At 43.6% G+C, this 23,372-nt stretch overlaps 2 protein-coding genes across 2 annotated transcripts; both read left to right on the top strand.

Moving 5' to 3' along the window:
• The first annotated feature begins 686 nt into the window (after positions 1-686).
• Positions 687-3,266, top strand: LOC148658688 (zona pellucida sperm-binding protein 3-like). The gene is made up of 8 exons (XM_088640191.1): positions 687-1,293; positions 1,446-1,561; positions 1,648-1,754; positions 1,833-2,007; positions 2,094-2,208; positions 2,288-2,391; positions 2,461-2,534; positions 2,828-3,266. The coding sequence occupies exons 1-8, from the start codon at positions 763-765 to the stop codon at positions 3,127-3,129; spliced, it is 1,524 nt and encodes a 507-aa protein (XP_088496317.1). The 5' UTR covers positions 687-762; the 3' UTR covers positions 3,130-3,266.
• An 899-nt stretch (positions 3,267-4,165) lies between these two features.
• On the top strand, positions 4,166-23,138 carry mapk13 (mitogen-activated protein kinase 13). The gene is made up of 12 exons (XM_088640190.1): positions 4,166-4,416; positions 8,376-8,505; positions 9,566-9,624; positions 9,970-10,075; positions 10,702-10,731; positions 13,904-13,951; positions 15,756-15,870; positions 17,638-17,709; positions 17,898-17,977; positions 19,572-19,650; positions 20,847-21,020; positions 21,318-23,138. Exons 1-12 carry the CDS (start codon positions 4,301-4,303, stop codon positions 21,401-21,403), a joined length of 1,095 nt encoding a protein of 364 aa, XP_088496316.1. The 5' UTR covers positions 4,166-4,300; the 3' UTR covers positions 21,404-23,138.
• The last annotated feature ends 234 nt before the right edge of the window (positions 23,139-23,372 follow it).

Genomic DNA, 23,372 nt, shown 5'->3' with positions numbered 1-23,372 from the left:
AGTACAAAATGACGTTCCCAAGTCGTAGAAGACCTTTGCGTTGTCGGGCAAAAATTAAGCAGCAATTCGGTGAAGGTTTAGCTCTCAGTTTCAGGGTAATGTTCCAATTCTGTTTTGTCTCTGTCCAGGGACATCTTAATTAACTACATCACCGGAATTAATTAAGCAATTAAACCTCAATTTGCCACTTAAATTTATCAAAAGGTTCGGTTCTGGAATGGCCACAAACCTAGGCGCCTGGGTTATCTATCCTAATAAATATTGTGCTTTCCTTTCGTCGGAAAACTTTTAACAGTAGCCCCTTAATTCAGATTTACAATAGACGATTACCAAAGCTAGCTACACAGAAAAAAATGCTTTTCACTTTATCAAAATGAATGTGATGAAAACAACAATTAAACAACATTTTAAGGTTTAATTTGCCTTGGCGCTGTATGGCTGGTTCTATTATCACTCGGAATTCAGTCAAATGTCTTAGATGGTGAAATGGTCCAAGTCCATTACATCTGCTAGGCGTCCAAACTTCCCTCCCTCCCCCTCAGCACACAAAGGCAGCTAACAACTACAGAGACCAATCTGTCAATCGGTGGTTAATTGATTTGAACGCTGTGCGAATTAAAATTGAATCGTTACCACGTGGCTGGTGCTAATTGCTAGTGGCACTATAAAAACAACCAGCCGCTCCTGCACATAACATCTTTCAGGTTTAGTGGAGTTTGGTTAGGAATTTACAGGTATATTTTCGTTTGGGTTCCCTTTGAAATGGGGCGGTGTTTCTTTGTTTTCTGCTTTTACGCCGGGTTATTACCCGTATTGATCCCTGCCGAGACAGGCGGCTGGGACACCCTGGAAGAGCAGAACCGGTCTGACTTGCAATGGCCGCGCGACGAACCGGAGAAATACCGCAGAGTCCGACCCGACGCGGGAAATGCAAGCAGGCTCTTGCTTCGAGAGTACTATAGCCTTCCAATGTCCAGAGACGTTCAGTTTCCCGCGGTGGTCAAGGAGACGTTCAAGCCTTCCACTGATAGACGGCCCCTGCCGCAGCACGTCAGGAAAATCCTCCTTCCTCACGTATACTGGCGAAAACCGAAACCCGCAAGACCCGACAGGCGCTCGGGGGTGCTGGTGCTGTGTGGCTACAGCGAGATCTATGTGAGAATCCCTCGGAGTGTGCACGGTTTCGCCTGCAAGCCGTCGGAGTTGACCCTGGGGAACTGCAAAGTCAGCAAAACTACACGCGGGTACTTCTCTTTCAAATACAGCCTCCACGAATGCGGAAGCGAGTGGTCGGTAAGTCTGCTCCGCGCTCGGAGCGGGTCCGGTATTCGCTGTGGCAAATGTGTAATGGCCTCTGAACAACTAGCAGATTGATTACTCGTCGCTTTCCTGGTGGCAAACGCAAGTCTAAGCGGGACCTCAGTGTGGGGAAATTCTCTCGCCAGGTCATTCGTGGCCAGCTGGTGTACTCGAACACACTGCGGTATACCCCATCTGTGCCCCAGGGTCCTGTTATCCGAGCCATTCCCTTCACTGTACCCATCCAGTGCCGCTATAACAGGTGCCATCTTTCAGCCTTATTTCAGCTGCTCTCGTGCTAGTGTAGGGTTCTTCTGACCTCTGGTTTTCCCATATGGCTTCTTGCAGATTCTACTACTCCTACAAGATTGGTTATGTTCCTGTACAAGCCCCGAGACGAACATTCTTCAAGGACCTTAAGAACAAGCATAATTTTGTTCTTGCTACCACCAATGGTACTGTAAACTCCTCCCCACACTTACAAGTTTCCTTGTAAACGTGATCCCTAACAGTTTTGTTTCATCTTTTAATAGCTGTCTGGAACAGAATCACTCCAAAGGATAAGTACTACCTGGGCCAGCCCATGAACTTCCAGGCTACTGCTTATTTTGCCACTAGTGGACAGAGGCTCTTCATTCAATCCTGCTATGCAACTGTAACCCCAAACCACCATTCGCACCCTCAGTTTACTGTGATTGATAACTTTGGGTAAGTGTGTGTAGAGGTGCAACTGACTTTTGCAAGTAGGTATGGGATCACTGGTTGTTAACACTGGCTGCTCCTCTTGACATCAGGTGTATGGTTGATAGCAAGTCTGATGGCTGTCAGTCCAGGTTTATTCCACACGAGAGGAAAGATGTCCTCAGGTTCACCATTGATGCCTTCGTGTTCCAGAAAAAGCTGTCCAAGGTAGAACCTGCTCCATCTGAACAAGGCTTTCTTTATGTCCATGGATGGATTCGGACTACCTGGTAACCATGTCTTTCAGGAGCATATGGAGACGGAGCTGTACATGCACTGCACCATGGTTGTGGCAAAAGCTGAAGTCACACCTGGCACCAAGGCTTGTACCTACAATAGGGAGGCAGAAAGGTAACCTGTGTTCTGCCTAGTGTGGGTGGGTTCTGGGGCCCCATATTAACTCCTGTTGTCCTGCTTCAGGTGGGAAGAACTTTATGGGAACCATGAAGTTTGCAAATGCTGTGACTCGGTGTGTGTTGGGGGCTCACATGCAGGTGAGTGTCCTAGGATCAGGATACCTCCGCTTGTCCAAGTAATGGGCAATCTACAGATTTAAGGTAACCCAGATCTAACTTGCTTGGTCTTGCTTCAGGTCTGTTGATTTGGGTACGGGCAGGAATTTTCTTCTTGGGATGGGGGGGGGTTACAGGCTTGTCAGTTGGGTATTGGCTTCAACATGTCTGCATAGCCTGGTTTAATTCAAACCTGCACCTTGTGGAGTTCCCTAGATCCCTGTGAGGTAGCAGGACTCGGGGCCTCTTGAAGTCCTCCTCCATCTCCCTTTCAGGCCCCAGGAGCCTGGTAACCAGTGATGTGCTCACCCTTGACCTGCGGGGGGATGAAGGTGGTCGGCTGACCACAACAGCACCTCTAACCATGCCTGGGGGAGAGGAGTGGGGCCACCTGGAGTCAAAGCAGGAGCCTGGTGTCTGGGAAGATGTGGGACTACAGAATGATGCCGGAGAGAACCCGTGGAGCATGGATGAAGAGAGGCCTGGCCTGATCGTAGAGGAAGGGTTTAATCAAATCAAGGATGACAACACAGGCAAGTTCTTGTTTTTTGGAAGGGGGGTTGGGAGGAAGAGGTAGATCTTTAAATCTGACTTTTTTTTTTCTCCCCCCTCTTCTAGCTTCTTGAGGAGCAGTCTACTACAGCCTGGCCCTTCAGAAGGGTTCCTGTTGGCCAACATCCTGTAAATCGATATGCAAATAAAAATAGAACGTGATATCTGGTTTGGTCACACTTCTTGCATATGGAGACTTGGTATCTTCCTGGATTAAAACAATGCACATGAGTAGAGGTGCATTCTGCCTCTTCTCTACAGACCCTCACTTACTTCATTCTTCTGTCCAAACTGCCATGGTCTTGCAGTCTAAATGTGGCCATGCACCCACCACTTGCTTAGGTGGAAGGACCTCTTGCTTTTTAAGACACTGCCCCACCGCAGTACCTCATTTAGTGTGGACCACCACAAACTGGAGCAGAAGTCTTTATGGCACATTCTTGCTTGCTGCATTTAAAATGCATCGCTTCTCCACTACGGCCTAATGTGAACAGCCCAAGGCACCCCTGCATGTAGACAAGATGGAGCTGCTCTGTGATGGGGAACCACCTCTTAATTAAATGGGGAGAGGGGCGAAAGTGGCGCAAAGGCACTGGGGCCCACCAGAAAAAGTGAAATGTCTGCGGTGCTTCAGTACAAACACTCCCTAAATTCTCTGCTCAACATCCATGCAATAGATATTTGACATTCTAAGTGAGACAATGTCTTCGTAATGCAAATGGGGTTTACTTCCCCCTCTTTCTTCTAGTAGCCTGCTACTGGAAAGTTGAATGCTCTGCAACACTAGAGTAATGCATCTGTTGAAAGCATCCAGTTATGAATTCTAGTTTTTATAATCTAACCATGTTTCCTACCAGCCTTGTGTTCAGTTTTTATTAACCTTCTCTTGCACCTCGCAGAATAGCGTATACATCCGCACCTTCATTTAAAGTTAAGGGGGGCGTCGGCAGAAACGAACCACTTGCCAGCTTCTCTGGGCGCTGTTGGGTTTTTTTTTCTAGCTCAGGTGCGATTCGGAGCGAGTGGGAAGGGGTGACGTCAGCCGTTTCGCTTTTGCTGTGGTAGTGCTGTGCTTGAGCGAAGGTGGAGTAGCTGCGGGCTGGTGAGGGGGAGGTGTTTGCAGCGGTTCTGTCGTCTTCACGGCTCTCTGAGTGTCGGGGGAAACTGTGCTCTTGCAAATCCAACTAGGGGGGACTATGAACTCCAAGAAGGAAGCGTTCCGCAGGGAAGATATAAACAAAACGGTCTGGGAAGTGTCTGAGAAATACGTCTCGCTCAAGCAGATTGGGACGGGCGCGTACGGCACGGTGTGGTGAGTTGCTCTTAAGATTAATTGCGGCTCATGTACTCAAGTTTCAGCTGCTTAAATAGTCTCATTTTAGCGTTATTGATACTATCGTTATGTACCCTTAAACTTTCCCACATAAACAGAAAATAGCATTACAATATCGGGAACTTCTAAGGCAGTGAAGAGTGCAGCGAACTGTAACTTGGATTTGCCTTGAAGTGTGCAAATCTTATTGCTGTAGCCATACAGTCGACAGGGATCTGCGATCTGGACAAATATTTACTCCGATTTACATTTCCTGTGTAAAAATGCATCTATTATTTAAGCACGAACTGAGCTGTTTGATTAAAATTGACTACAAGGTCGCAGTATTTGAAGCAAGTGGTACAGTACAGCGATGCACAGTCGCTCTTGGCAGCATTCAACTCCTCATATAGTGGGCCTAGTTTCTGATCGTGCCTTTGCTTCTCAATCAAATTCAAACTATTCATCCCACGCACTTCGTATCAAGCTGAAACGTGCACATAAACATGCAGAAATCTACGCCTGTTAGCTTGCAAAAGCTGTATGAAAACCAAGTCGCCTGTTTTAACGAATCTCGTAAATGGTATCGTACAATTACTGTATGATTCATTTTTTGTGTGATTACACGAACTGAAACCATCACCCCCTTTGTTTGCTTTTAACGGTTAGCAGACACAATTTTAAATATAGTTCACTCGTGTAGTTAGCATTTTGTAGCTGTGTGCATTGTACATTGAAGCCCCTCTCACCACATAGTGCATTACAGTCCAATTTCACACAGAAGATGCACCTAGAAAAAAAAGTATTACCAAGATTCCCTCATATAAACGTATCTCCTTCAAAGATACTTTAGATTAATTCAGAATAGTTTTATTAAAAGCTGCGACGTTTCTTTGGGTTACACTCCGGGTCATCGCTTTAAATGAGATGTTCTTCTCCACCGAGGTAAACTGACAATCTCGTTAAATTAAAAGATTACATTTAATGCATGAAATTAATACACGAAGAAGTTTAATGCCGCTCGTGGTAGTTAAGCTAGGGATGCTAACCAAAACGAAACCCAGTCGCTTAAAATAAGTAACCCCGACAAGAATGAAGATATTACAAGGAACAGTCTTTCCAGGGGGAAAATCTGTTCAAGAACACGAGGCTTGATCTGGTTCTGTAAAATGAGTTTGTTTTTGAATGAGAGAGGCTTTCATTTTGCAATATTTAATTAGATGTTTGTGCAGATATGACGCCATAGTGTTGTTATGGTGTGTTGAGAGGAACACAGTGGTGCAGTCTGGTGCTTCATTGTCTGTCTTATGGTATAGAAGCGTTGACCCCCTCCATCTCCAGCAGTGCTCTCCATCACCTCATTATTAGCAATCTTCCGGTTTGATCTGTGACCACTTTTCCAGAGACTCAGAGTGCTGTAGAATGGCCCGCACAAACCGGACACCACCAAAGGAAAAACAAACTGAAAGAAAAAAAATATATAGCACACTGAAGTGGCAAAGTCAAGATGAAGACTACACTGCATGAGAAAAGAGCCGTCAGAAAGAGCATCAAGCGTTCAGGGGACGGTGGGAGAGTCTCGAATGGATTTGGACAGTGTGTTCTGTAGAGCTGCAGAAGAACGTGTTCACAGAGTATCATCAAACTCCATGTCCTCTTGTTCAGATGAGTGAGGGTGCAGTAAACTCTCAAGTCTTATGGTCTCTCAAATGAACTTAGTTTAACTACACTGCCGCCTGATTTAGTGAACAGAACAGTTGGCGGTGTGGGCTACCAACGTCATGTCAGTGTATGCTGATGTGCGTAATGTTTTCTGCCCCTGGTTTGTATCGCAGAACAAGAAATGACATGAATGTAATTTGGTGGAATGAATTGCTGCTCTTTCTGAGCTCTCGCACAGGCACTGTTTTATTTAGACATGTTGTAAGAATCCTTCGTGGCCTGTTCTACTTGCGGACCATAAGGGCATGATGCAAGTGAGGGAAGGAGGGAAGTTTAGTTCTGTTCAAAAGTGCTCAGTTTTGCCAGTATTTTATAGGCCATTGCCCATAATGAGAAATTGTCTCAAAGGGTCTTTTTTGTTGTTTTTCTGATGAGAATAAATAATACTAGAGTGTGTGGTGTTGTGTGAGATTGGAACACGATACCCAGCTATGTTACTGTACCTGCCTTCTTTCAAGAATCAGCTGGATGAGATCCCTGGATCAATTAACTTACTAATTAACAAACAAGCTAGATGGACTGAATGGACACCTTTAATCTACAACCTTTCTTATGATCTAATACAAACATATATAAGGATCTTCCAGCATGGGTGTGCAGTTAACTGATGTAGTGCCTGAAACAGGTAAAATAAACTACATAGCACTGTGCTGGCTGCTCTAGGAATTCAGTGTGAAATACCGCACTCCTGTTTAAGTTAGGCTGTTCTCTGTTCTTGTTTGTCAGAAGACATAAACACCAGAGCCTAGAGTGTTTAGCTTTAAATCCTTCCCCTGGCTAAACAGGATTGTGCAAACACATTGGAGCTTTTTGGCGCTTGTGCTGTTTTGATTTTGTTGCATAGATGAAATCCAACCGCTGTGAGGCCATGTCCTGGAAAACTGGAAAATCAGCCACATTAGCTGAAAGCGATGGTTTGATTGAGTTTAGTATGAATCACAGGAAATCGGTTTAAAACAATGAGAGAGAAAAAACAGCTCAAAGCCACATGTGGTAGAGATTCCACAATGTTTTTGGGAGTCCAGCTGTGCCAGAAGTTTAAAGAACATCCTTTGATATAGAGTAACAGTGTGGTGTTTCAGAGGCTGGGAGCATGTGCAGGTCACTGTTATTAACCAGCCTTTTAGACATACTATAGCTAGTTTTTATCTCATTAGAAAAATGTATCAGATACATAATTTTTGGCATTCAGTGTTTCAGAAATAACATTGTTAAACTTTCTCACCCTTACTTTTTTAATTCCACTATTCTCTGCTATGGGATCTCAAGTGTTTTCCTTCCAAACTTGAGCCCAGTAGAGCCATCTCCCCATTTCACGGTTGTGAGTCCCAGGGTGCCTTACATAGCAGAGTCAGCATCAAGCTGGAGGAGGGACACTGCTCTCACTGACAGCATTGCAGACTCACAGGTACTCAGCACATCACAGAGGTGCTGTCCGTACAGCAGGACAAGGCAATCTCTGGCTCATCCAACTCTGGTTGCGCTCATCAAGTTGTGCATAAGTCATCCGGGGAATTTCCGGCTATGTCTGGCTAACTGCAGAGCCCAGAGTCACACCAGTGATGCCTGAGCTGTAAGACTCAGCCTTGACTCTGAACAAGCACTTTCCCAGATTGGACGTCTTCAGAACCCCTATAAATGACTTAAGAATTCAAAAGCCTGGGAATACAGAGACGGAGACAGATGAAAAATGACCTAAAAAGTAGAATGTAGTATCTTCCTTCTCTTTAAAACACACAGCTTACAAAATATGTCTCTGTGTCACCAGCCACTGGGAGGAATCATCACTGTCAGAATCAGCTGACAAGAGCTTGTCTTTAACATAAGGTTAAACTACTTGGGTCGAAATTCTCCTACAGGGCATGCTTGAACACCCTACTCTTGAAAACCTTTGAGCCTGCAAAGAAAAGCAACATCAGCTGAATTAGATGGGTTTTTTTTTGTTGTTCTCTGAAATAGCCTATAAGCAATCGGAACAGCTAAACAAAAGCTGAGGAATTGCTGTACTGTATAGTCCAGTGTTAAACCACACTATATTGTTACAGGCCATAGCTTTCCCAGCCACACTCTGAGCAATTTGAAAAAGATAAGCTTGTGGTCTGAACTTGCTTGTGCTGGCAGTACCTTCCAGCAGTCCGGTTTGTCTTGTTCCTGCTTGCTCTTAGACCCTCATCAGGGCCCAGCGTGATTTGTTCTGCCCTGCTGCCCCATGACAGACTCTTCCCTCTCGCCCTCAGCTCAGCCATCAATGAGAAAACCAAGGAGAAGGTGGCCATTAAGAAGCTCCATCGGCCCTTCCAGTCGGAGATCTTTGCCAAGAGAGCCTACAGGGAGCTGCGATTGCTCAAACACATGAAACACGAGAACGTGAGTCAGGCCGTCTGTCATTTCCGACCCATGAGCTGCCTTTACAAGCTGGAGCATAATGCCAAGCACAAAATGGAGCAGACACATAAGCTGCAGCATTGTGTAGCATGGCCTAGTGCTGACGTCCAAAATGAGATGATAATTAGACTTCCTCTGCTGTAGTATTTTAAAGATAATTGCTAATTGCTTTTTTTTAGGCATGGTGATTGGAGCTATTACCCCGCTGGTCCTGAAGGGGTATTCAGATGGATGTTTTTGGGTGCTCCTGGTTCCTTCCACCTGCTTGGTTAATTGTTCTCTAAATTGTTCCTGTCCACCCTGTGATGGACTGGTGTCCAGTCCTGGGTGTGGTTCCAATTATGCTCCCTGTTATGTGTTTCTGTGATAGGCGCAGGGTTGCTCTCACTGATAATGCCTGAATAGATGTTTACTGGGTGTTGGATGAATAGTTTAGTTGTTGTGGGAGAGACTTCTTTTTGAAGAGGTTAATTTCAGGTAGTTTAAAATGCTAAGATAAGCAAGGCAACATACACCCTTTATATTAAAATGCCGTATTTTGTGCTCAGGAAGGATGTCAAGTAAAAAATGAACAGTAAATGTATCATGTCAGGCATGGAACTACTGTGGGGAAAAACCTGGAGAATCCTTTCCCTGCTGTAGTGGTGGTGGGGTCCTGTCTATATGCCAGAGAAACCACAAAAATAAAATGCCAGCTGATAGTTTCAGGGTGGGGGAATTTCTCTGTATATTTTTTAAATTTGCACGTTAACTGCATCAGAAATCTACACCTCCGAAGTCTCTCTTATGTGCATTTGCTCCGTCTCGCACACTAGGCATTGCTCTGTTTGGCCTTTAGGACTTAGATTCTTTTTTTTCTTTCTGAAGCCTTTGTGATGAACGTGCTGTATTCAAAAGCAGTCCACTGCCAGAGTCAGTCAGATTCAATCTGGGGGACTGACATAGACCCACGGAACAAATCCTGCTTAAAATCTGTTTAAGGGTTTAAAATGAAGGCTTTGCCTCTTTGTTAAACAGCCCCTCCTTTTCCTCTGTGTTCCAGGTGATCGGACTCCTAGATGTGTTCACTCCTGCCGCCTCTTTGGAAGATTTCCATGACTTGTATGTTTTACTGTTCGCTGTCTCTTGGAAGCTTATAAGAATGGGGTATAGGGAATATTGCAGTACTGTGATTGGTTGGGTGAATGAAAATTATCTAGAAAAAACCAGTCTGTTGGAAATGTGAAATTTGTGTTGCAAATCAGGAGTTGTCTGTTTAGATCATTGCCCAATTCAGACCTGGGGAAAGAGATGAATTGACTATGCATTTTGAAAGTTTGTATGGAAAGAGAATTACAAGACCTTGTGGCCTGTGATGGCTGGAGATGACAGCTATTTCTTCTTTTTTTTTTAAATGTATGTGAATCTTGTTGATTTTTCTTGTCGCTGTTTTTGTTTGCTTTGAAGCTACTTGGTGATGCCATACATGTACACTGACCTGTCCAAGGTGAAGGGCCTGCTGTCTGAGGACAGGATCCAGTTTCTGGTCTACCAGATGCTCAGTGGGTTAAAGGTAGGTGAGTCAGTTTCAAACAGACGTTCTCTAAGAGGAGCCTGCAATTTTATTTCAGCCTGAAGCCAAGTTTAACTGATCTCCCCAAGTCACGTCATTCTTGGCATTAAAGCTCTCACCCCCAATAGTCTGGTATTAATCTGGTATACTGGTATTAATCAAAGTTCTTTTTTTTTTGATAATCTGATTGTGTTGTAAGAACTTAAGGTCATGAAATACGACACTCACTGGTCTGAGATGTTTCTATTTGTTGATTAAGCTAAGAGATTTCACCCAGCTGTTTTTTTAAGGAAACAAGGGTATCAGCTTGAACTATTTGGCTTCATAGCCTGTTCTAGGCACTGGCAACACTTTGCCAAAAGCTCTTTTCTCTTTGCGTAAAGAGCTGCAGTGTTAAATATATGTTTTTTAGAATGTTTTTACATCTTGAATAAAGAAAAAGAAAAAACTGAATACCCTGAAACATGCCCTGTGTTGTTCAAAAAAGTAATGAGACAAAACTTACATTTCTGTGTAAAACCATTCTGGGTAAAAACAACTTCTGTAGAAATTGTTCTTGGCTTGTTTTTTATTACACCTTGTTCCTGTAAATGAATCATCCTATTTCTTACCTTTTTTTCCCACAGTACATTCATTCAGCTGGGATTATTCACAGGGTAGGTGAATTATTTTTTATTTTATCATCTGAACAGGCTGACCATCCAGGCACTGAAATGCATATCTAGAGCAAAAGAACATTTTATTCTTGAATGGTTATAGAACCTGCAGTATGGTAGGAAGAGACAACCTAATCACTGGTAGGAAATTGAATCAGGAAAAATAGGCTACATTTGTTGAATATATCAGAAGAGACAAAATTACTGTGTGTTTTTTTCCATTTTAAATGTGCAGAATCCTACGGCTCCTGTGTATGTTCGGCACTAACTGACACATTATTCAAATCAGGAGAAAGATAGTTTTCTGTAGTCTTTTTAAGACAATAACATTGGTAAACAGAAAATTCTTAATCTGCCTGTGGTGATGCTCCTATCGTTCAGTGGGAAACAAAATATGAATTAAGTATGGCTGGATAAGCATGTTTAAATGAGCAACACGAGGAACTGATTTTGTTAAGCTGATTTCTACACATGCAGAACTGAAAGATTGAAAAGGAGTGAACCCTATTGTATTCTTCGTTTCCACATACTTTTTTGTGTGTTTAAATAATTGGTTTTGATTCCTAGATGCCTGTGTTTGACTCTGCCACACATGCCCCCCAGGGCTGGGGGGGTGTAAGAAAGGATGTTTTACAGTTGGAGGAGTGACATTCTTGCTGCAGAGATGACTGCTAAAAATTACAGGCCAGCTATAAATCAGCTGGCAGATCAGTGACTGTCACAGTCTTGCGCTATTTCTCCTAGGACTATCCTGTAGAATCTTTGGTTGTCTGCCATTTTGTAAACTGGCCTTTTATTTTCCTGAGTGAGATTAGATTTGGCTTTCTATTCTGTATCCAGATCATTCTGTACTTTCCTCACACTGTGCCCTCCTCCATAACTAGGCTGTGTCCGGGCATGAAAGATTAAAGAAGAGTCTGGGTTTTGGTGACAGGTTCTCTCTGCTGTGGAAGAAAAGCGCTTTGGTGAACTCCTGACTATTATGTTCCTGTACGACAGACAGCACTTCAGGCAGGACTTGCTGGAACCTGTTGGCAGTTACCGCTACTGGCTGTGTTTCTGGCTGTGAGCGGTGTACTCAGAGTGAGATCATCCAAAAGAAAAGATAACAAAGGAGACAAAGCTCTTTCAGCACATCTCAGTTCTCTGGTGGTTTTAGTGTTAAGAAATTGTTTAATTACCCCCAGTGATTCAGCCACACCCTGAGTTTTCATGCTGCTTGTGCTACAACCTCCACACGTTATATACAGAAGTGCCTCCTGTTCTGAGGCAGTGCACTCGACTTCCTGATGATAATGCCTATAGTGAGGTGACTGCGTCAGTTCCAGGGCTCATTTCACTGTTGTAAAAGTCAGCCCAGTCAGCCTCCCTAAAATAGTGGTGTTTAGTCAGATCAGGACATACTGTATATTGTGAACACAGACAGGTAGGTGTCCCACCTGACTCTTTCCTGTAATAGGCCTTCAGATTTCAGTTCATTTCACCTTGTTAGATGTAGTTTCTGGTTTATACTGTATGTTTAAAATGACTTAAGTGATGTTAGATATAAAATTAAGTCTCCTTCAGTTGGGAGGGACTGGGTTTATGGTTGTATCTTGGGGTCAACCCCGCAATAAAACCTAATTGCAGACAGGGGGGATGGGAGAGGACCGTTCTATAAAGTGTGCCCGGAACAGGTGTGAGTGAATGTCTCCCTACTTAGACCATGTTCCTTTAGGCCAAGAATGTATTCTCCTGATACTGAGGGCTTCAGACCAGGACGTTTTGTTGCTTCCTTTTGATCTTTAACCACTGCTGTCCTGGGACAGTGTTGGATTGGTTCAGTTAAATATGAAAGCAGTTCAGTAAGATTACTTGCAGTTTAGTAAGATTACGTGTAAGCAGATCTCAGACATGATTAACGGCAAACTATCCATAACATTTTTGTTAATGTGTTATACTGAAGAGGGATCTGAGCCAGTTTAGTTATGAGCTGCACCCCCTTAATTAAATTACATTCCAACTGAAATCATGCTCCTTACCCTGAAACAGAACATTAAACAGAGATTCAAGAATAACAATCCAATCCCCTAGATGGTTCAATCTATACAAACAGAAAAAATATGTGCTGTTCTTCTTGTCTTCCAACTGCATATTAACCTTTGTGGTCTTCAGGAATTCTCTCTGTATAATACAAATTCCATCTGCATCTTCTCCATGATACTGTCTTGTTCCTTTGTTCCCAACAGTATCTCTTCTTCTTGTGCTCTTTATTTCCTGTTTCTAACCTGGGGTTGCTCCCACTTCCAGTGGTGAGGATTCTGGGGTGGGAGGATGAAAGCTAGTCTGGAAGGGCTCTGTGTGTGAAGTGTAGGACAGGACAGCGCTGTCTGGTTGCATGTGCTTTGCCCAGAGCCGTCCTGAGTTGCCAGACAGCTGGAACTTGGACCACGCCTGCCTCCCCAAGGCTGAAGGGGGTGTCCCAGTGTGCGAGAAGCCACTGGTGAGCTGGCTGTGGCAGAGTGACCTCGAATCCTGCCGGGAGAGGAAGAGGGGGAGTGTAGGGGTGGAGGCTCTGTCCTTGTTTGCCAGCAGCACATTGCAAGGCCATCCTGTCTTCCCTGCATAATCGCTGCTCGATGCCAGAGTCCGACAGGGTGTCGCACTCATGCAGAGTTTTTTTTTCTTGTTTTGTTTACAGGTTAGCTGGGTCACTGTACTCTTAGTTTCTCCAGCCTGCCTTAATAAAAAAATTCTGGAGCACAGTCATTAATCAGACCACGCACAGAGCAGTACATTACCAGCTAGTTACAGTGCAGTACTTTCAGATAGAAATAGCCTATAGCCCAGAACTGGTTCTAGTGAAGTACATTGCAATGAGGTGGTTAGGTCTTCAGGGTTGTAACCCTCAGTAGGAAGTGATTCTGGAGAACTTATGTATCGGCTGACACCTGAGGATATGGGCTGTGGATGGTTTTCCTTAACAAAACCTTCGTGGACAACAAGTGAAGGTTGCTTCACAGGTCTCTCCCTCCCTTGTGTGTCTCTGAAACTCAGATTCAGAAATACCTTTATTGATATGCTGAGGCTGTACCAGTTTTGATGAAGCTTTTCCAGAACGAGACCAGTGAAATGGGCACCAAATATTAAACCCTAATCCCCTAACCTCTTACTCTCTTTTTTTTTCTCCTAGGACCTGAAACCAGGCAACTTGGCTGTTAATCAAGATTGTGAACTGAAGGTAGTTTTTGTTTCTGCTGCTGCAGTGCATAGTGTAAATCAAATAAAGGATTCCTGGTTACAGTTCACTGTCCAATAGGTACAGCCTGTAGGGTCTTGATTAAAGAGCTAGAGAACAGCGGGCTCATTAGCTAATGCTGCTGTTCAAACCAACGCAGAGATCAAGTCCACTGAAAAACTCTCCACTAAGCTCTGGTATGTTTAGAGAGGTTTACAAAAACATCTGTGGCTGGAAAATCGTTTTGCTCTGGTTTTCATTTTGTTTGCTCTAATTCATGATCATTAGTTATAAAATTCAAAAGAAACTAGTTCACTGTAATTTTAGTTGCCAAAATGTCACATAGATGGGAGAGAAGAGGAGACACAACTCCTGGCTGTTACATTCTCTCCTGGTTTTTATTATCGTGGCTCAGGTTTTTGGAATTAGCTGTGAGTGTCTATCACAGAGATGAACTGATGCTCAATCTCAGAATGCTGAGACTGCTGTTGGGTTATGTCGTGCCAATAATAAAAACCTACTTTCAGTGAGTTTATTGAACTTTTGACATGATACCTTAAGTGGGTAGTTTTTGACTTTGAGTCTCCTTCTTGTGATCTGCTGGTGGATTTCTGTCAGCTTTGCTCAAAGCTGTTTGTTGTGATTAAGTCCTTTTACAATTCACCCAGTATTCTCTTTTGTTATTCAATTCAATTCAATTCAAGGTGCTTTATTAGCATGACCGATGGGTACAATCAGTGTTGCCAAAGCAAATAAAAATAATACAATTAACATGGAACAAAACAAAAAATAGAAGTAAAATAAAATCTACAGACATGTTACAGACATTTACAACAAAGACATATTATAAAATATTGACATATACTGTAGGTGGCTGGAGCATTATTGGGAGACAGACTCACTGTTCCTCAGGCTGTGACAGGAGATCACATACTGGGCTGCCAGATCAACTGAGTTCCCTCCTCCCTCTCCCAGTAGGATTGGGACCTGTTGTGGTTTTGGCAGGTGTGGGAACTCTGGGATTAGATTTCTGAATTTAGTGAAGAATGTTTCTCTAATCCCAGAGTATCTGTCACAGTGCAGTAGGAAGTGCACCTCTGTCTCTATTTCTCCCCGCTGGCAGTGGGAGCACAGCCTGTCCTCTCTGGGCAGCCAGGTCTGCCTGTGTTGCCCAGTTTCTATGGCCAGGTTGTGGTCACTGAGCCTGTACTTCGTCAGGGTCTGTTTCTGTTTGTTATTTTTTATTTTGGTCAAATATTCAGCTAGTGTGTATTGTCTGTTTAAGGTTCTGTAGCATTCCAGTTTATGTTGTGTTTGTGTGTGTGTGTCCCAGTGTGTGAGATATTGCTGTTTGATCTGTGCTGTGATGTGGTTGAGTCTGGGTTGTGGTGCTCTAGCAGTGCTGTCCTGAGGCTGGTTAGTGTCGGTGTGGCTCAGGTCAGTGAGCCTCAGGACCAGCTGGCTCAGGGGGCTCTGTTTTGGGCTCAGCTCTTGGCTCAGCAGGGGTTTGTGGTGCTAGGAATTTTGGTCGCTGTTTTTTAGGTGTAGCCAATACTTTAATATTCTTTTCTGTATGTTTATCAATAGTGGGTACTGGCCTAATTCGGCCCTGCACCCGTTTTGTTATTCCCTCTCCTTATCTTTTCTTTTGAAGTTTCCTCTTTTCTCCTCTCTCGTTTGCCCATCCCTTTCTTCCATTCTCCCCCACCGTCACCCTCTCTGTGTCCTGCTCTGTGTCATTGCACCATGTTCTGTGTGTTTCATTGGTCCCCTGGCCTCACCACCTTTCTCTCTTCCTGTCCTGAAGATCCTGGATTTTGGGCTGGCCCGGCATGCGGAGCCTGAGATGACTGGCTATGTGGTGACACGGTGGTACCGGGCGCCCGAGGTTATTCTCAACTGGATGCACTACACTCAGACTGGCAAGGAACTATATCATTTCACTTAGTCCAGCAAAGCAGCAGAGCCTCAGGCTTTGAGCCTCCTACCGGAGGGTTGAGAGTTCAAATCCTTTCTTTTACCGTTGTATAATTGAGTGGGATATTTCATTCTGATTGCTGTATAAATAAGTACAACCCAAGTCTTCATTGTGATGAAATTTTGTTCTGAAGTGACTAAATCTTTTAAATAAAGTACAAAAACGCAGCCTGTTAACCAGTTGGAATCTGCAATGCTTAGAGGCTGCAAAATCAGAATTAAATGTCTAGAGTAGGGCAGCCCAAACCCAGGACTGGACAGCCTGTAAGAAGTAAGATCTCAATTCTGTTCTAGCACAAAACCTGATGTGTGTTCTTAGGAATCGGATTTGCGTTTGATTTAGGCTTCATCTGTTTCCTACGCATAGCTGCAGTGATCTTTTAACGCAGACACTTAAGATACTTGGATTGAGACTTTTTCTGGTTTTGAATAGCCTGGCTGTAAAAAAGTACAGCTTCCCAATACCATAACACTGAGGCAGTCTTTTCAATCTGCAGCTATAGCACCGTAATTCTCACCGAAAAGTGGGGAGTAAAACTCAGCTGCCAATACCCCTTGAGCCCAGTCTTGAAGGCAGATTCAGGCAAAGGGTTCTGCTGTTTTTCCCCAGGAGGAGAATGGGTTGGAAGGGGAACTGCAGTCATGGTTTCTCTGGCAGTTATTAAATCTCGGCAACAAAATAAATTGACGTCATAGAAAAATTTTACAAATTTTGAATTAAGCACAAAATCGTGATGTTTGTGAAAGCACTGGACAGTCGCCATGTTGTCGCAAACGTGCATTCAAGTTCCCAGGAAGTGTGACGTGATGCAGCCCTTCCTGCTCACTAGTCACCCTAATGTCGGGAAATGTGATGCACAAGCGAGTAAGTACAGGCTCTGCAGCGGGCATTTGACCGCAGAAATGTTCCAAAGTGATCTGCAAGTAAGTAGTATTTGTCGGCATAACTGTCTTGAAATCAAAAAGAAATATTTATGTTGGATTAAAAGAGATGTATTCACAAGCCTGCATGTTAACTGTAATAATGCCGCAACACATCACTGGAAGTCTGAATCGCACAATATGGTGCTGAGCATATCTGGAAATTTTGTCTTTTAGGTGATTTTACAAGTTACTGTGTCCATTTCACTTTTATGGTGGTTTGAAATCCATGCATCAACGCTGATTCTTTCTAACCTTGAAATATAAAAATAGAGTTGCAGTCTCGCTTTAAGCCAGACCCTTGGTCAATCACCAAAATCCATCTAAAATCCTGCTGATTTTGGATCAATAAAATATACAGTAGGTTGTAGCCCCAAAAGGATGCCTCCCTCCACTGTCTGAGGTGTTGTCCAGTAGTAGACTGTTGCATGTCTCAGTTTTAGTTTAGTACTGCCCAAGTGTGCACCAAAACTGAGGTCATTTACATTCATCTGTGTATCTGTATGTCACAGTCTGAAGATAATGGTGTCATGCATGCTGAACATTATTGTAACTAGCAAAAATGATGTTAACAATATTAAAATGATTAAAATAGCATTTTTAAGGAAAGAATGTTTCAGTGTAAAGTTTGACACATGTAAAAGTAATTCTATTTTGACAAAAATGTGCTGGGGAATGAGTTCTGTGTTCTTGATGGTATAGACCCAGGAGCAGGTCTTGAGTTTTGCCCCACAATGATTTGCCATCCTTTTTCTCACTGACAGTTCTTTCTTTGTTCACCTTTCCCGCAGTGGATATCTGGTCTGTGGGCTGCATCATGGCTGAGATGATAAACGGCAGGACGCTCTTTAAGGGGAAAGATTGTATCCTTTTTATTCTCTTTGGTTCGATCCGGGGGGGGTCTGTGGTAAGAGACCCACTACCTGGTTTTCCCCTTTTCTAATGTGAATTTTACTTGATCTTTCCATTTTTGTCCATTTAACCTTTAAGAATTACTCTCATGTCCCTGTCCTACTCTGTGCGCTTTCACCCTTGACCTCTAATTCCTCAGACATGGACCAGCTCACCCAGATTATGAAGGTCACAGGTGTGCCAGGTCCTGAGTTTATTCAGAAACTGGAAAGTCAGGAGGTAAAGATCTCTGTCATATCCAGTCTGTCTGCACCCTTTTGATCTCTCTTTATTCTCCATCTCTGTACCTAGTATAATATGACTAAGATTGGCGTAGGCCTGCAGCAAGATCACAAAGCACGAGATTCTGGGGAGCAGAGGGATGAGCATACATTCTGAGGTTAAGTAGTGAGTGAAGCCAACAGTTTGGGAGGATGAGGACTGTCTATTGAGAAGAGGGCAGGGAGACCAGCGAGAGAGGAGCTGCCTGAAAGGAGGCAGCAGGGTTGATGGAGAGAGTGCTGGCGAGAGGTTTTCCAGGTAGAGGCATGTTTCTGCTGGATCGATGCTTGCTCGATAGTGATAGTGAAGAAAGTTGTGTTTTTAGGAGCGCATAAGCAGTAGCCTTACAGCAGTATGAGCTCAGTGTCAGAGCACCGATCTAGTGGAGAGTTCAGCCTTAAATAGCCCGCTCGATTAGATGATTAACCGGTGGATTGGCTGCCTAATTGATAGACAGTTGGTCTAATTGTGAGGAAGCCCAACCTTGTTCTTTCGCGACTGGTCCCCGTGTGAATGAGCTGGTCACCCTTGGCAATGGCTCCCAGTCCAGGCATTACAGTTAACATTGTAGACTAGCTAGTAGCTTTAGTAGTTTAGCTAGTAAACTGGCAGATGCACAAATGAGCCAAATGGCCTCTTCTCATTTGAAAACCTATTTGCTTTTTTCTTAGTTATAGTAAGAGAGCACAAGTAGACCACGATAGAAAAATCCCTAGTGTTGGAGGTGATCACTTTAATGTGGCAAGGCTCTGCACTAGTCTCGGGGATTCATGTTTCAGAGACTAGCAGGTTCTTCCATGGCATAGCATCCTCCATCCTTTTAGTTTTCCTGTTGCTATCCCATGGATAGATGGTGGATGGTGCTAGGATAGTGCCCCTGTCACTATACTGGGGCATTAGGACCCACACAGGCAGCTAGGTGAGCACTTGCTACTGGTTCCACTGACACCACTGTCAGCAGCAACGTTAGCTTTCCCAGGAGGTGTCCCATCCAGGTACTGACCAGGCTCACATCTGTTAGCTACAGTGGCTTGCCAGTTTGGGTTGCAGGGTGATATAGCTGCTGGGGTTCTGCTGGTCCGGACTCAGTGGGATTCTCTGGTCTGCCGTCAGTGGGGGTTTTGCTGATCTGGAGTCAGTGGGGGTTTTGCTGATCTGGAGTCAGTGGGGGTTTTGCTGATCTGGAGTCAGTGGGGGTTGGGTTGGGAATAAAATAATCAGATTATACTTTTTAGGTGATGCACCCCTTTCTAAATGAAGCTTGAGTAGCTTCTAATTGTGTTTTTTAAGGTAATTAACTGTTTTAACGTAATACTTGTTGTAAAATATTTAAAGCTCATAATAGGTTAACTGTGTCATAATAATGTGGTGGTAACCAATCCCTGCTAATACCTCAGTATATTTATAAGCAACATTCAAGATAGTTCTAATTTGGAAATGTGTTATTATTTGAGAAGTTGTTGTTAATAGCTTGCTTGTTATGCTTGTTATGTTTGCCGAGATCATTCAATTGCTTCTCCTTTCTTTCTTCACTCTGTGTGGTGACATCCAGGCGAAGAACTATGTGCGGTCTCTCCCACATTTCCCCAGGAAGGACTTCTCCCTGCTGTTCCCCCGAGCCAGTCCAGCTGGTGAGTCTGTGTGCTCCCACGGCTCATACATCCACTTCCAGTCTTGCCACAGTTGGAACCCCATTTACTGCCGCTACCTTATACACCCATTGTGATACTGCTGTTACCCTGTACACCTGTCACTGATACTGCTGCTACCTTATACACCCCTCACCGATACTGCTGTTACCCTATACACCTGTCACTGATACTGCTGTCACCTTATACACCCGTCACTGATACTGCTGTCACCTTATACACCCCTCACCGATACTGCTGCTACCTTATACACCCCTCACCGATACTGCTGCTACCTTATACACCCGTCACCGATACTGCTGCTACCTTATACACCCGTCACCGATACTGCTGCTACCTTATACACCCCTCACCGATACTGCTGTTACCCTGTACACCCGTCACTGATACTGCTGTCACCTTATACACCCGGCACCGATACTGCTGTTACTTTATACACCCGGCACCGATATTGCTGTTACTTTCTACAACCGTCATCGATACTGCTATTACTTTCTACACCCGTGCAACCTTTACTCATACAGCCATAGCAAGAATTGCTATAACTAGTAGTGCATCAGGTAATATGGTATAGATTGTACTGCAATAGCTCTTACTGGTGTAGCTAATACAGCTTTTAATACTCCCTGTGAAATAATACTACCCATTGCTAGTATCATTATACCAAATAATTTCAATAGGTAACATACACATTGCCAGTACAGGTTCTGAGCATTATTCTGTAATATTAAAGCATTTTGCTACTGTAAAATGGCCCTGTACATGTGTACTGTAGGTGAGTTATGTGCATAGGTGTGTGTGAGTATGTTCATGTGCTTTTATTAGTGAGCAGTCAGACCTCCTCCCACCCCCAACACACGCGCCACCTCTTCCCACTTGGGTAGCGCAGTGAGAATCTGGTCTCTGCAGTTACAGGCAGTGTCCTTGTGCAGCTGGTCTCCATGGTAACAGGTTCTGTGCGCTGTGTTCAGCAGCTTTGAGCTGCTAATTAAAAAGTGAAACTGTGGTTAACTGGAATGGGAGGGGTAAGGGGGGGAGGGGTCATCGGGCAGTTACATTTCTTCCTGTGTTACCAGTCAAACAGCCCTGCAGGGCTGGACCTTTTAACAACTTACACAGAGCTGGAGGTTTGTGTTTCTGTGTGTGTGTGCTGAGACTGAGGCTTTCTTTCTTGCCAGCGGTGGACCTGCTGGAAAAGATGCTGGTTCTGGACTGCGACCGGCGACTGACTGCGGCCCAGGCCCTGGCTCACCCGTATTTTGACAGCTTACGGGACCCCGAGGATGACATTGAGACCAAACCTTACGATGACACGCATGACAACGCCACCTTACCGGTCAATGAGTGGAAACGTGAGCCAATACATTGACTCTCCACCTTCTATTATTACACTAATAATCAGTCTGTCTAGTCCTCTTGTCCTGGTGAGGGTCATGGCTACAGTAACTCAGAGTATTATGGTTAATAAATTCAGTGCTTTTACATCTTTCGTGTTTGCTGAGAAGGAAGTCGCCAATATGAGTTTGCCAAGCTATTTTGCTCATATACAGTGCCACCCGGTGGATAAATCTAGTGTTTGCTCTGACACTGCTGGATTTTTTACCCTGGATTTGCCTAATTATTTGACTTCTCCTTCCTTCCTCCCCCAGGGCTGTCCTTCAAGGAAGTAAAGAGCTTTGTCCCGTTTCCACGGAGAGACTCCAAGAGGCGGAGCACACTGACGATGTCACATTGACGTGGGAGGGAGAAATGCGGACTCACACATATATGCAGACACACCTACTCAACAACACACACAGACATGCCTGCTGGGGCTCTAGGGGAGAGAAGAGCCTCTTAAGCCTTATTTCACTGAAGGTCTTAGAGATGATCACCCTACCACAGTCATGCAGAATACACTCAGTGTGCCGTAGAGCCAGCATAAGAACAGATGGATGGTTAGATGCTAGATGAGGCCGTTTTTCCATTTTGATTTCTTGTAGCATATTGATCTGAGGGTATTTTTTCAAGTCTTCATTGAATGTTCCCATGGAAAGATTCTGGGACATCTTAGAGTTCTCTGTGGAGATTAGCTCAAAGGATTGTTTACTGTCACTCCAGCCACACAGAGACACACAGGTGATCATGTTTGAGGCTTCATTTATTGATGTAGTCAATGGGGAAAGCTCAGGGGAGAGCCTTAAAACATCTTTTATTTTGATCATCTTGTAGTGTCTTTTTTATTTTAGGTGGATTTTTATTAATTACTTTTCAAAAACCTTTGAACACATTGGAAAATCCTTAAATGTACAGGACTTTTAAATATGTAGTCAAATGTTTTTTATCTGAATTTAAGTTTAACAAGGTGCTTGTATTTTTGAGTGAGCAATGTACTTCTTCACTAATTCAGCTATCTGAGAACACATCCTTTATGTACAGCATTGTTTGTTATTTTGGTTAAAAAATGTCAACCAGAAAACATCTAAGGGTTAACAAAAAAACATAAAGCTATTATTAACTTTATATATAGTATAACTATAAGGGATAAACCCTTATCCTTTCAAGCGCGTAGTACGTAGTGTGAGGCCTGATGCAGATGCTCTTGAGGGTGGTTGAAACTCGCTCATTTTGTGAGACAATGGGAAACTTAAGGTGTCTTTGGAAGTGCTGACTGTGCTCAGGCAGGTCGAAGCAGACAGATAAAGGTGCTAAATAAAACCCATGTTTATGAGAAATGTCTCTGTGCTAATGGAAAGCATATCTATTGCCAGGACAGGAGTTTCATGGGTTGAGTCCTGGCTGGGCAGGATAAGTTATCTAAATGAATTTATTACACTGGGTGAACAGCCAATAAAAAAAAGGATGAGAACGTTAGAGGGTTTCATGAGACGTTACAGTTATGGCATGCTGAGTCAACTCAGAAGCTCAGTCTTACAGGAGCAGTTCACCAGGCTGGCCGATTTTAATCCGCAGAGCTAAACACATTCACAGTCGTGCAGTCAGAGAACAGCTCACAAGAAGAAAGGGCGATCTTAGAATTATTCTTGAGATAAGAATTATTCTTTCGCATGCTCCTCTGATAGGAATGGTGGGAGGACCAGTGGTTGACCAGTCCAGGCCAGAGCCTACAGTACTGAGGAGGTTAGAGTCGGAAGAAGCATCAGTGTGCAGGCTGCAAAGTGACAAGCAGGGGTTAATTCAACACTGAACAGTAAAAAAGAAGTACTTTTTAACCTGTGCTTGTTGAAAAATACCAAGATCATCCCTCGGACTCTCAAAAGCATCCTTTGTAGAGCACAGCGTTTCTGTATCTCATCGAGGGCTGAGATTGCCTTATGTAAAGCTTATTCAACATCAACTGAAATGGTGTCTGGATTAATTGTTTGTGTACGTTTTTTAAATGTGTTATGTTTTTTTTATTCTACTCCTTGTAAAATAAAGAGATATTGAATATGTGCAAATTAAGGTCCTTAAAGTGAAATGTTGCCACACTCTGGTGTTTACTGTCTTTGTTTTATTACTTTGCTGTGTTTATTTTTTATGTAACAACCTGTGACTTATCTTTGCCAACACAAAATTGGTTCAAGTTTGTGGAAGCGTTTAATTAAAATGTAAAAGCTGAATTTAACATTTTTAACTAAAAGACCCTGATGATATATTGTGTCAACAGTGTCCTATTATAAATTATCCTAAACTAAGTTATTCTGTTGATTAGGTTGAGATTT

Source organism: Lepisosteus platostomus, chromosome 7 (assembly GCF_059453375.1).
Source record: "Lepisosteus platostomus isolate fLepPlt1 chromosome 7, fLepPlt1.hap1, whole genome shotgun sequence".
Classification (NCBI taxonomy): Eukaryota; Metazoa; Chordata; class Actinopteri; order Semionotiformes; family Lepisosteidae; genus Lepisosteus; species Lepisosteus platostomus.
The sequence above is the reverse complement of the archived record's forward strand: the minus strand, read 5'-3'. Positions and strand labels throughout refer to the sequence as shown.

Excerpts from the sequence above, each read along its gene's own strand:
- LOC148658688 (XM_088640191.1), top strand. The coding sequence starts at position 763 with ATGGGGCGGTGTTTCTTTGTTTTCTGCTTTTACGCCGGGTTATTACCC. Across the intron at positions 2,209-2,287 it reads TCCAGAAAAAGCTGTCCAAG|GAGCATATGGAGACGGAGCT; the intron begins GTAGAACCTGCT and ends CATGTCTTTCAG. Across the intron at positions 2,535-2,827 it reads TGTTGGGGGCTCACATGCAG|GCCCCAGGAGCCTGGTAACC; the intron begins GTGAGTGTCCTA and ends TCTCCCTTTCAG.
- mapk13 (XM_088640190.1), top strand. The coding sequence starts at position 4,301 with ATGAACTCCAAGAAGGAAGCGTTCCGCAGGGAAGATATAAACAAAACG. Across the intron at positions 9,625-9,969 it reads TTGGAAGATTTCCATGACTT|CTACTTGGTGATGCCATACA; the intron begins GTATGTTTTACT and ends TTTGCTTTGAAG. Across the intron at positions 10,076-10,701 it reads AGATGCTCAGTGGGTTAAAG|TACATTCATTCAGCTGGGAT; the intron begins GTAGGTGAGTCA and ends TTTTTCCCACAG.